The sequence below is a fragment of the Anolis carolinensis genome, chromosome 4 (assembly GCF_035594765.1).
Source record: "Anolis carolinensis isolate JA03-04 chromosome 4, rAnoCar3.1.pri, whole genome shotgun sequence".
Taxonomy (NCBI): Eukaryota; Metazoa; Chordata; class Lepidosauria; order Squamata; family Dactyloidae; genus Anolis; species Anolis carolinensis.
The window spans coordinates 107833703-107847352 of NC_085844.1; the positions used below are offsets into that span (position 1 = coordinate 107833703).

At 45.1% G+C, this 13650-nt stretch overlaps 1 protein-coding gene across 1 annotated transcript; it reads left to right on the top strand.

The window, feature by feature from the left end:
• Window positions 1-9630: 9630 nt before the first annotated feature.
• On the top strand, window positions 9631-13187 carry LOC134298202 (uncharacterized). Its single transcript, XM_062977612.1, has 2 exons — window positions 9631-10538; window positions 12817-13187. Exons 1-2 carry the CDS (start codon window positions 9702-9704, stop codon window positions 12922-12924), a joined length of 945 nt encoding a protein of 314 aa, XP_062833682.1. The 5' UTR covers window positions 9631-9701; the 3' UTR covers window positions 12925-13187.
• Window positions 13188-13650: the final 463 nt, after the last annotated feature.

Consider the following 13650-nt stretch of genomic DNA (forward strand, 5'->3'; position numbering starts at 1 on the left):
AGTGTTGGAAACAGCCTCTTAAAGTGACAGCCACACTGCAGGTTTTGCACTACAAGACAAGAAGCTGATGGAATTCATAAATACTGTACATTGAAAATATGTCAGTCTAAAACAGGAAGGAGTTGGAACTGATGACTGTTAGATCAATTCTTTTCCCTTCAGATATGCTGCGTTTCTAGTTCAGATGCAGAAACTGAAGGTAGACACAAAACAGATATAGCAATAGGATTTTCTGCATAAATTATGCTCTAATAATATTGGCTCACCCATATAAATATTAATGTTCCCAGCTCATTCTAAACATTTCAAATGTGCAAATAGACACCGATGTTGCCAATTGCTAGATGATGCACAACACTGAAAGCAATGGCAGGAATCTAAATAAAAATTGTGTACCTGGAGAAGTGCAGTGATTTTCATGGTGAAAGTGGACATTTTTGATACCTCTATGAACAAGACATCAGAATGCGAACATAATCACATTTAAGACCTGGCTTCTCCCTTACGTGCTTCTCAGGATTAATGCAGTACTTCCTTCTCTTGTAGGCCACATGCACTCCTGCAAGCCTCCCAAGTTTCAGAACGTTTCACTAATCCTCTATTTTGTATTTTTTTTATTTTAAAAAATACTGTAACATTAAAAAATGATAAGAGGTTGTTCTGGGAATTGAAGTCCCAGGCTCATGCCACAAGAGGGGTGGAGAATGGATAGTCAACCAGGCCTCTGATTGAGAAATAAAGTGAGAAACATATACAGAGAAAAACCTCAACTCTCATTATGTCCCGGGAGGAGCACCAGACTCCTTTAATGCTTGTGCGATACAAAGTGTTGCTGGGAAAGTGAGTTCCCATTTGCCTCAAGAGGGAGAGAGTGGGGAGGGTCTTTGGGAAGGGATGGAGGAGCCACAGCTTTCCTGATTTGCTAAGCTGCCTTGCCCATACACCATGGCCTTCAGCTCAGGTAGAGCGCCGCTCAGCCCCATTGGTCCCTATTAGCCCTCATTATTCAAAAAGATAAGACTGCTGTGATCTGTACTGGCTAAGACTTTGGCTACCCTGCACTTGGCTAATTTTCATGGATTTGGCAATCAAATTCACCAAATTCTCTGAATCTGGTACACAAAAACAAAATTATGCACATCCCTACTGTACACCTCAGTACCCTTTTTAGTGAAAGGCAGGCACAGTGCGTCAAAGCGCTGAGCTGCTGAACTTGCGGACCAAAAGGTCCCAGGTTCAAATCCCGGGAGTGGAATGAGCGCCCGCTGTTAGCCCCAGCTCCTGCCAACCTAGCAGTTCGAAAACATGCAAATGTGAGTAGATCAATCGGTACCGCTCCGGCGGGAAGATAACGGTGCTCCATGCAGTCATGCTGGCCACATGACCTTGAAGGTGTCTATGGACAACGCCGGCTCTTCGGCTTAGAAATGGAGATGAGCACCAACCCCCAGAGTCGGTCACAACTGGACTTAACATCAGGGTAAAGGTTTCCCCTGACGTTAAGTCCAGTCATGCCTGACTCTGGGGGTTGGTGCTTTACCTTTTACCTAGGGCTCTGGAAGGAGCCCCAGTGGTGTACTGAGTTAAACTGCTGAGCTGCCAAACTTACTTACTGAAAGGTCACTGGTTCGAATCCGGGGAATGGAGTAAGCTCCCTCTGTCAGCTCCATACTGTAGCTAAGTTTTCTTACTTTAAAAAATTCATTATGTTAAGATAATGCTTTATTTCTAAGAAGAGTAACAGTAGAGCACATGTGTACCTGGAATGGATAATACTGAGCCTGGAAGCATTTTCTTTCCTAACCAAGATAGGAAAACAAGCATTATGTTGAAAGAAAATCACTGTGCACGTGGTCAAATGCTCTGTGTTCTTTGACAGAATGCCATATTTCCCACAAATAAACCCTGTGATGCATGATTAAAATTTATCTCTGGTCCTAATTGGAGAATAGATATCAGAGATGTAAACTGGAGGTTAGTAAGGGGCTAATCAAGTTACATGTGCTAATGTTTTCATAGTAGCAGCACTTTGACTTTGTCAAGCACAAATACATTCTCATTTGAATTAGAATGTCTATTTCCTATTGGATACAGGATTGCAGTTAGAAATGTACATTATGAAGCAGAATGTTTATAGAGAGAGAGAGAGAGAGAGAGAGAGCATGTCTTACTTCTCTCTTAGAAACAGAGGGAAAGGGGAAGGGAAAGAAGTCAAAGTGTCACAGGGACAATGATGCCCTGCAGGTTTAAGGATGTTCTTTGCATCAAAGCACAAGAGGGCAACTAAAAGATCTGATTAACTGTGATAAATATCAGGATGGAGATCAAAAAGAACATACGCTATGTGTGACTAGTAACAAAACTTCTCCTTAGTATCAATGGAAGTTTAACATTTCTCCCCTCTTTCTCATGAAGTAGGCATGTACATGTACTTTCATTCATTATTTCTTTATCACAATTTCTTTTGTCATGTAAAGACTGCATGAACTTTTCCGCACAGGGTGGATCTACATGTTAGGCAAATGTGAAGCATTATTACTCGACTCATCATTGGTTTGCCTTAAGGTCCTTCAAAAAGAAGCACCATAGCCAGGGTGATGAGATGCTCAAATTACTTTGTGAAGGTAAATTTGAAAAAAAAATCTTTGTAAGTTTGCTTCCCTGTAACCCAAAGTTTATTAGGGTTACAGATCATACACATGCTGAATAATGGAGAGATCATAAGAATAAATTAGAGAACGAAATATATACAAACTATATGAATTCTTAGTAGTATTTCAACCTTCTAGTATATAGTGAGAGCAGCCTGCAATATTGGATAGAGGCTGGCTAAAATTCAATTGCTACCATGCCTCAATTTTTCTTCTCTGAGGGAGACTGGCATATTTTATCCATGATTTTAAAAATCCAGATTAAAGTAGCACCGAAAGATCTATATGGTTGATGTTTTGTGTTTTAATAATTCATATTTTAATTATTGGTTTTAATTGTAATTTTTATTTGATATATGTGTGTATGGCATCAAAATGCTGCCTGTTGTAAGGCCACATTGAGTCCCCTCTGGGGTTGAGAAAGGTGGGATATAAATATGGTAAATAAATAAATAAATAAAGGTTTCCAACTGTGTACAGTGGGCTTATCATATTTATGGGAGTTCAATTCTGGGACCTGGCACAGATATGAAAAATAAATATGGATATTCATGCCCTATATTATTAAATGGTAGCTCCAGCATGCCCATTATTTTGGGAACTACCATTTATTAATATGAAGCATGACAATTCAAGGTCACTGAAATCACAGATCGAGATCCTGTGAATTATGATGATGATGATGAGGACGATCTTCATGATGATGATGATGATGATTAATTCATTGTATCCCACTTTTCTTACACAGGTGGGAGTCAAAGCAGCATTTAATGGTTAAAATCAACTATATTTATAAGAATTTTTAACCCCTAGAACCTGTACAAGTCAATTTTTGTGTGCTGTTTTCCGAGTTCCATCCTGTCTTTTAAATTCACTAGGAAAGGAATCTGGAATAATCCCAAATTAAGTACTGCCTACATTGATTACTATGCTTTAGATTTGTGATATTTCTGGAATAGTTACCCTACCCCTTAGCATACTTGGGGCATGGGTTTGCCATGGACCTGAAACCTCAAACCAAAATGAGTTACTTCAGATATATTCTGGACATAGTCAGAGCAAACTGGGTGTCCTCTGTAATTATCCAATCTGTATAAGCTCATTTCAGAGATGTAGGGAGTCACAAAAACACAAACAATATGTCATTAAAATATTACTTTCTTTCCTTCACTGGGTACATGTAAAAATGATAGAGATGAGAAAATTAGTGAGATAGATTTGGGAATCTCCCCTTTTCTCACTGAAAATTGATAGGCCTAGAATAAAGACCGTGCCCACGAAACAATTTTCACTGGAATTCTATATTGCCTTTTGCTTAATGCAATTGTATGTATACTTAGCTAAGTAGTGAGACACTAAGAAACCTTAATAGTGAATTGTAAGGATGTGTATTAGGACATTGGTGCCCATTTCACATTACAACGGATGTGTTTGGTGCACAAAGTGTATTAGACATTTTGGTGATTCTGCAATACAATATCGTAACAGCAGCCCTCTTCTCCATGTGGATGTTATGAAACTGACCAATTCCATTTATGAAGATATAATGCACATATAATATTCTGATGCATATTTTTCTTAGGTTTGGATGTGAGATTAGTGAGTGTTCATAAAGATTTCTATTTGTAAAAATTAGGCAATTGCTGGAGGAAAAATGGTGACTCACACTTCGGGAGAAATTGACATGTCAGAGTAGACACTACACCTGTACAATCAATGAAAAATAAATTTCAATACTCATTACTAAATATAGGGCAGTGGCAAATTATTTCTAAAGTATTTCTAAAACATCGTAAGGGGTCAATATTGTAACTATAACAATATAATGAAATTTTTGATTTTTTTGTTATATAATTGTGCAAGTGGGAAAGTTTCTGGGGCTTCTTTCTTCCTCACTTTTAGATCTATTGACTTACTACAATGGTAGAACACATCTGCCATCGTTACCCCACCACCACCACCACCACTGTCAGAACCCTGGCAGCAGAGCACCAATAACCATACACAGAGGCCAGTCTCTATCTAATATCTTTATTAAAGAAATATATAAAATCAATAAAAACAAGTGAAGAATATAGTTCAGAAGCAGACCTTTCAAATGAGGTCAAATATAGTCCAAAAATGTATTGTCCAATAAATGATATTAGAGTTCAAAGTTTTAATCCACTTGACCGAAACACACACTTTGCCAAGCAATAGTGTGGGGAAATAACAGAGTCTTAGAGTCCAATGAAGCTTGACAACAAAGCTGGAAATAAACTTGATTCTTGACTAGGTCCGTGACTGGAGACAAGGCAAAACATGAAGCATGAAGCAGGGTCCGTGGTAAAACCGCGAGGCAGGGCAAGGCTTGAAGCTTGATCCGGGAAGCAAGGAACTGGGATTACGAAGTCCACACACGGTCTCACTCCCGAAGCTGATCAATTGACTCCGCAAAGAATCCCTCGCGCCAAACACCTATATTGGGTCTCGTTTTTCCGCCAACAGAACTCTTTCCCTAGAGAACGAGAAGCAAAACCCAACTCTGTCCAGATGTGTGACTCCTTAGAATTTCCCAAGGGAAGCAGGCCTAATCAGCTTGATTTTTGGCAGCGATGCGTAAACTCCTCCGTTGGGCTTCTCTGACTCCCCTTTCTCTAGAATAAGATTCCTTTCTGGGAAACGGAGGGGAGTTCTGCCCAAGGCCTGTTTGGCTGAATTCTTGAGGGCAAACATCAACATCCTGCAGGTGAAGGGACTCCGGCTCTTGCTGAACTGGCGAAAACCCCATGTTTTCCTCTTCGTCTGCCACAATAGTACTAGGAACAGGACTACAAGGCCCATGAGGCATCACACTATCCCCGCCCCCAAGGCCCCCCTCATTCAGGGCCCCTCTCTGAGAGTCGCGGGGCCGCGGCTTGGTAGGGTAGGCCTGATGGAAGCGGCTGACTAAGTCGGGGGCATGGACTGTGAAAGCATCTTCCCAGGAGCATTCTTCGGGGCCAAAACTCACTCAGTCAATGAGATACTGAAGGCAGCGGCGATGGAAGCGAGAATCCAAAATGTCCTGAACCTCGAACTCCTCCTCTCCGTCCACTAGAACAGGGGCGGGGGGCGGCTGGCTCGCGTCTGGGCGGACACCATCCGCCGGAAGGAGCAGGGAACGGTGGAACACCGGATGAATGCGCATGGAGCGTGGAAGTTGGAGTTTGAAAGTCACGGGGTTAAGTTGCGCCACCACTGGGTAGGGACCAATGAAACGGGCATCTAACTTCCGGCAGGGATGGTGGGAGGGCAAAAAGCGAGTGGACAACAGAACCCGATCTCCTACCTTGATCTCGGGGCCCGGCTGGCGATAGCTGTCGGCGTGGCGTTTGTAGTCCTCCTTGGCTTGATCCAGTTGCTGGTGCAAGAGTTCTTGCACTGCTGTGAGTTCCTGCAGCCAGTCCTCCGCTGCAGGGACTTCTGAGGTTTCAATGACAGAAGGAAAGAAACGTGGATGGAAACCGTAGTTTGCAAAGAACGGGGTTTCTTTAGTTGAAGCCTGGACACCATTGTTGTATGCAAACTCTGACAGAGGTAATAGGGAAGCCCAACTGTCCTGTTGGTAGTTTACATAACAGCGAAGGTATTGTTCCAAAGTGGCATTGGTGTGCTCAGTTTGTCCATCTGTTTGGGGATGGTGAGCTGAAGATAAATGAGAGTCTATGCCCAATAGTTTTTGTAGTGCCTTCCAGAAACGAGAGGTGAATTGAGATCCACGGTCAGTGACTAAACTCTTGGGCAATCCATGTAGTCGGAAAACATGTTGAAGGAATAAATCTGCAGTCTCTTTGGCCGTGGGGAGGCCATCGCAGGGGATGAAATGGGCCAACTTGGTAAAAAGGTCCACCACTACTAGAATCGTGGTGAATCCAAGGGAGGGTGGTAAGTCAGTGATAAAATCCGCTGAAATTATCTCCCATGGGCGAGAAGGAGTGGGAAGGGGATGCAGTAGCCCTGACGGCTTCTCCCTTCGTGTCTTGGAACGCTGACATACAGGACAGGTATTGACATACTTCTCCACATCCTTGCGGATCTTGGGCCACCAGAAATCTCGCAGGATCAAGTGCATGGTTTTAAATAGCCCAAAATGTCCTGCTGGCTTGCTGTCATGACACAGATGAAGTGCTTTTTCTCTGCCGGGACCTGGAGGAATGTAAACATGATTCCTGTAGCATAGTAGCCATAGTAGTGAGAATGGGAAACGTAGTCCTTGGCGAATCTGTTCTTGAGCCCAGGCATCTGTCTGTTGTCTGGTTCTAATTTCTTGAGTGAAAAGGGATTCCGGGTTAGAGGGAGTTGGTTCAATTGAAGTGGATTTGGTGTTTCCCACTGTGAGCGTGGCAAAGTTTTCGGGTTGCAGCAATCGAGATTCTGAGGTCTCTCTGTGTCCTGCAGCATACTCTGGTTTCTGTGATAGAGCATCTGCTTGCTTGGTCTGAGCCGGGGTCACATAATGGATCTGGAAGTCAAAATGTTCAAAGAACAAAGCCCAGCGCTGCTGTCTTTGATTTAACTTTCGTGCGGTCCTTAGGTGTTCTAAATTTCGATGATCAGTATGAACTTCAATGGGGAATTTGGCCCCTTCCAACCAATGTCTCCAATTTTTAAAAGCTGCCTTTATGGCCAAAAGTTCTTTCTCCAAAATAGTGTAATTTCTCTCTGGGGCTGTTAGTTGACGGGAGTAATAGGCACAAGGATGAAGATGTTCTCCCACTGGTTTTATGAGTACAGCCCCAATTGCCACATCGGAGGCGTCAGCCTGCACAACAAAAGAGGTTTTAGGATCAGGGTGCTGTAGAATTGGCTGGGTCGTGAATAACTGCTTTAGCTGGTGGAACCCTTTCTCTGCTTGCTCCGTCCAGCGGAAAGGCTGTTTCCCTCGGATGCAGCTGGTGATTGGGTCAGACCAGCGAGCGAAGTCTGGGATGAATTTGCGGTAGTAGTTTGCAAACCCCAAGAAGCGCTGTACTTCCTTTTTGTTGGTTGGCGCCCGCCATTCCAATACTGCTGAAACCTTTGCCAGGTCCATGGAGAGCCCTAGTGGCGAGACGCGGTATCCCAGGAAGTCTACCTCTTGCAGATCAAAGGCGCATTTCTCTAACTTGGCATATAGTCCATGATCCCGCAATCGTTGTAGCACCATTCTGACGTGTTGCTCGTGTTCCGATTGTGATCTAGAAAACACCAAAAAATCGTCGAGATATATGATCAAGAACCGATCTAGATAGTCCTGGAAGATATCGTTGACAAAATGCTGGAATGTTGCGGGAGCTCCAGATAATCCGTAATTCATGACTAGGGACTCAAATAATCTCAATTTGGTCTGGAAGGCGGTTTTCCATTCGTCCCCTTCTCTTATGCGAACTAGATTGTAAGCCCCGCGGAGATCCAGCTTGGTGTAAACCTTGGCGCCTCGGAGCCGGTCTAATAGGTCCGAGATCAGAGGCAGGGGGTAGCGGTTCCGCTTTGTGATATTGTTCAATGCTCTATAGTCCACAACCAAGCGTAGGTCCCCTGACTTCTTTTTCACAAACATCACTGGGGAAGCAGCTGGGGATTGAGAGGGTCTGATGAACCCCTTGTGGAGGTTTGACTCTATAAACTCCCTGAGAGCTTCTTGCTCTGGTTCAGTCAGGGAGTAGAGGTTTCCTCGCGGAATTGGGGCCCCCTCCACCAGGTCAATGGCACAGTCGTAGGGTCTATGTGGGGGTAGTTTCTCGGCTTCCTTTTCATTGAAAACATCCCAAAAGTCCGAATATTTCTTGGGCAAGGTGATGATGGGCTCTGCGTCTGTGGCATGGCAGACTGTCATGGAACCAAGTCCCAGGGCTGAATTTCCAAGCCCTGGTCTTGGAGTCATAACATAAATAACCCTGAAAGCACCTGGCGGGAGAAGATATAATGAGCCTGGGAACTCAGGGTTGAAAGTATAAACAATCATAATTGGTATAGTGTGTGAGAATAGTAGAAACGTGAGACAAAGGGGTGGGGTTTGATGATGATATTTGCGTGTGGTGTTACGTTGCATCAGAGGTGATAAAAATGAGTGTATGTAAACATTAGGTCATTCTCGACTTTTCCAAAGTCATGTATTCTTCAATAAAGATTGGATTTGAGAGCAGCTATCTCTGATCTGCGTTCAGACTGGTCCTTTGAAGTAAGCACGACATTTAAGTCGAGAATCCTGTTCTCATCCTCCTGCGAATTCGCAGTGAAGTGATAATGAGTGGAGAAGGAGATCAAAGCCCAAATGGAGCAGAGAGGCCTTTGCCAGGGGCCCGGCCGTTGGGGGAAGAGACGCTGCAAGCCATAGCTTCCTCTACGGGGCACCCCAGGCCAAACGGCGTGACCCAGAGGATTCCCAGAGGAGGAAGAGGCGTTTCGGCGGCGGCAGAAACCAGTTGGGGATCTGGAGGAAGCATGCCAGAGACCGTGGCCCTGCGGTTATCCATCCTGGAAACGAATTTATCCAGGCTGTCGGAAACCGTGGGGAGGTTGGTGCCACTATTGGAAGAGAATCTCCAGAGGGAGCCCATCCGATATGGCGCCGAGACAGAGCCACGTAAGGAGGAAGATTGGAGCCAGAGGGGCCAGCGCGCCTCAACGCAGAGCCCCGTGGCGGCGAGGAGCGAGGGGGATGAAGAATACTGGCAGGAACTGGAGTTCCGAGACAGAATGGCGCGTGAAGTGGAGCGCCAGCAAGCTCTGGGAACTCTGAGGCCGCCAACTCCAACAGAACTTCCTACCCAATTTCCAACCCCCCGAATGGGCGTCGGGGTGGAAAGACCACTGAGGCCAGGGATCGGGTCCAGTGGATTAGCAGACGAAGGCGGAGAGGAGCCGGAGATTCAGGAAGGGGAGGAGGATGTGCCGTACGACGAGGGAAGGCGAGGTGCGGGGGCTACAGCGAGGCCCGCATTCGGATGGGTAGAAGGGCCGACAGCAGTGGCAGAATTTCGGGAGCCACGCAGAACGGCCGCCGGAGTGGGGCGCGGCGTGTTCAAAGGGGCCGTCCAAGGAAACCCGATGCAACCCTTCCCCATGCCTCCCAAACAGCAGCAACGGGCCGCACAATGGATGCAAAGGAGGGAAGATCTCAAACTGGAATACGGAGGGGAATCATCTGAACTGAACTTTTTCCTCATTAGCATCAGAGGATATATAGAAGACAACGCACACACATTCCCCTCTGAAGCAAGCATGGTTCGGGCCATCGGCAACACACTAAAGAGAGGAGCGGCCAGCTGGTATGTGCAACTACATGCCAGACGCGACCCGTGCCTGAGGTCAGTGCCCCGCTTCCTCGCCGCACTGGAAAACCGGTTCAGAGACCGGCTAGAGCAATTGAGGGCTAGAGACCAGCTTAAAGGAATAAAGCAGAGGGACAAAACGGTGCCCGAGTACGCAGAGGAATTCCTCCATCTCGCGGAAAAGGTACCAGAGTGGTCTGAAGTGACCAAAGTGGAGATATTCAAAGAGGGACTACGCCCCGAGGTTTTTAGTTGGGCGGCGCATAGAGACGACCCAGAAACACTCCAGGGCTGGATACAACTAGCGGGGCGCGTCGAATCCACCCTGGCCCAGGTGAAGCGTTTCAGGGGCGGCGGCAGCCAGCAAAGACCGGCGGCGAAAGGTCGAGGAGAAACGAGGAAGCAGGAAAGGCCCGGAGGGAGGCCGGGGATCCCCTTCAAAGGAGATGACAACAAACCCAAGCCGGGATGCTTTGTATGTGGGAAGACGGGCCATCGAGCAGCAGAATGTTGGGCCCGGAAGGGGGAGCCGCCAAAACCCTCAAAGCCCAAGCCAGCAGCCGGGAGGCGAGCGGAGGAGGAGGTGCGAGCCCCAGAATCTCCGGAAAGGCTGGTGAGTCGAGACAAACGCATGCTAGTAGTGCCAATCTGCCTATCGGGGCTAGAGAATCGGGCCACCTGCAGGGCATTCGTGGATTGCGGTTGTTCTAGGAACATTATAACTCCGGAACTAGCAGGAGCACTGAAATGCCAGCAGACATTACTTGACTCCCCAATTGCATTTTCACAGCTAGATGGATCAGTTGCTGCTGGGGAAGTATCTACTAAGGAAATACGAGGGGTCCCATGTAAAATAGGCAAATGGGAAGGAAGAATATCCTTTGTGATAGCCCCTATTGCTACATACCACGTAATACTAGGGATCCCATGGCTCGAACAGGCAAATCCTGAAGTAGATTGGAGAGGAAAGAGCCTAGCATTTAAAGAACAACAGACGCAATGGGAGATAAGCAAAATAGCAGGAGAGGAGGACGAGGGAGATGAAGCAGGTGAAATAGACCCACAGCTATTGCCACCGGAATACAGAGACTTTGTGGATGTTTTCAATCAGAAAGAGGCAAGTAAATTACCTCCCAAGAGGAATATAGAAGTAGAAATTGAAATAACCCCAGGAGCAAACTTACCAAAACCAAAAGTGTATCCCATGTCTGTTCAGGAGAAGGAGGAATTGAGGAAATATATTGATAAGAACCTGGCGCGAGGCTTTATTAAGCCATCCAATTCTCCTCTCGGAGCCCCAGTGTTATTTAGGAGAAAGAAAGACAACTCCCTAAGATTGTGCATTGACTATAGAAATTTAAATGCAATTACTAAGGACAATAAATACCCTATGCCTTTAGTAAAGGATTTAATTACCGTATTGAAGAAAGGGAGCATATTTACTAAACTTGATTTAATTGAAGCATATCATAAATTAAGAATCAAACCTGAGGATACTTGGAAAACTGCATTTTCCTGCGCATTCGGCCATTTTGAATATAAAATTTTGCCATTTGGATTAAAAAATGGCGGCAGTTGCTTTATGCAGCTTATAAATGAAATACTGCACCCATTGTTGTACCGAGGGGTATTCATATTTCTTGATGATATCTTGATCGTGAGCGAAGATAAAGAAAAGCACGTGGAATTGGTCCGGGAAGTTTTGCAGAGACTAAGGGAAGCAAAGCTGTACGCAAAACTGTCCAAATGTGAATTTAATAAAACTCAAATTGACTTTCTGGGGTATCGGATATCTCCAGAAGGGTTAGCTATGGACCCGTCTAAAGTATCAGACGTAAAAGAATGGGGAGTACCTCAAACAAAAAGGCAATAGCAAAACATTGTTGGTGGCCAGGAATGAGGAAGGACATAAAGAATCATGTTGTTCAATGTGATGATTGTGCCAGAAATAAATCGAGAGGAGGGAAGCCAATGGGATTATTACAAACAGTAGCGGAACCTACCAGACCTTGGGAATGTGTAGCTATGGACTTTGTGGGGGAACTGCCGGTTAGCAAAGGACATCGTAATATTTGGACAGTATTAGACCTGTTTTCTAAACAGGCCCACTTTATAGCACTGACGAAATTACCATCGGCAGAGAAACTAGCTGAATTATACATAAACCATATTTACAAACTTCATGGATGTCCCAGTAGAGTGGTCAGTGACAGAGGGGTTCAATTCACAGCAAAATTTTGGGAAAAATTCTTGGAAATGCTAGGAGCAGAAAGGAGTCTAAGTTCTGCTTTTCACCCCATGACAAACGGGGCAGTAGAACGTACTCAACAGACGCTTGGGCAGTTCCTTCGAATGTACTCTAACATGAGACAAAATGACTGGTCTAGGTGGCTGGCTTTTGCGGAACTAGCTTTTAATTCAACTATACATTCAGCAACAAATAAAACTCCCTTTGAAGTAGTTTACGGGTATGAAATACAACCTCTGCCCCAGTTGCCAAGATGGACAGAGAATGAAGAAACAGGGGCAGGGAAATGGAAAACTCAAATGCTAGAATGCTGGAGTCAAGTGACTGCATCCTTAAAGGAAGCACACAAAAAGTATAAAACGTTCGCAGACAGAAAAAGGGTGGAAGGCGATAAATTGGGGAAAGGAGATCTAGTGTGGTTAAGTACCCAAAACATCAAATTGGGGCTACCTTCGAGAAAATTGGGCCCCAAATATATTGGACCATTCAGAATACAGGGTGTTATCAATGAAGTAACTTTCCAGTTGGCATTGCCAAAAAGTTTAGAGAAAATACACCCAGTATTCCATCGCAGCTTACTGAAAAAGTATATGGGAACTTTGGACAAAATGGACACATAGAATTATTGTTTGATTTATTTCAGGATTGTGATGAAAGAAGAACCGAAGAGGAGGACGAAGAAAAAGAGGGCGCCATGTCATGGAACCAAGTCCCAGGGCTGAATTTCCAAGCCCTGGTCTTGGAGTCATAACATAAATAACCCTGAAAGCACCTGGCGGGAGAAGATATAATGAGCCTGGGAACTCAGGGTTGAAAGTATAAACAATCATAATTGGTATAGTGTGTGAGAATAGTAGAAACGTGAGACAAAGGGGTGGGGTTTGATGATGATATTTGCGTGTGGTGTTACGTTGCATCAGAGGTGATAAAAATGAGTGTATGTAAACATTAGGTCATTCTCGACTTTTCCAAAGTCATGTATTCTTCAATAAAGATTGGATTTGAGAGCAGCTATCTCTGATCTGCGTTCAGACTGGTCCTTTGAAGTAAGCACGACAATGCTTAGCTACTAGACAATGGTTTTGGCAATATCTTGAGGCGAACTGCAGTTCTCTGTTGGACCAGGAGATGTTTGGGTCGTGGAGTGTCAGCCATGGAATACCCAAAATCACAGGGAAGTGGGGAACCTCGGTAACGAAGAAAGAGATTTCTTCCATGTGTTCCCTTATCCACATTCTGGTGGGCTCAGTCCATTGGCTTACTGGACCTGTCTTCAGGGGTCGGCCGTCTATGGCCTGCACCACCCGGGCATTCTTGAAATCATGATATTGTAATCCCAGAGAGTCAGCATACTCTCTATCGATGAAATTGTTTGTTGTCCCTGAGTCTATCATGGCATGGATCATGACGGGTCCCTTTTTCACTGACCACAGCGTGACCACCAGGAGAAATAGGACCCCCGTTTGCGGCTCTTGAG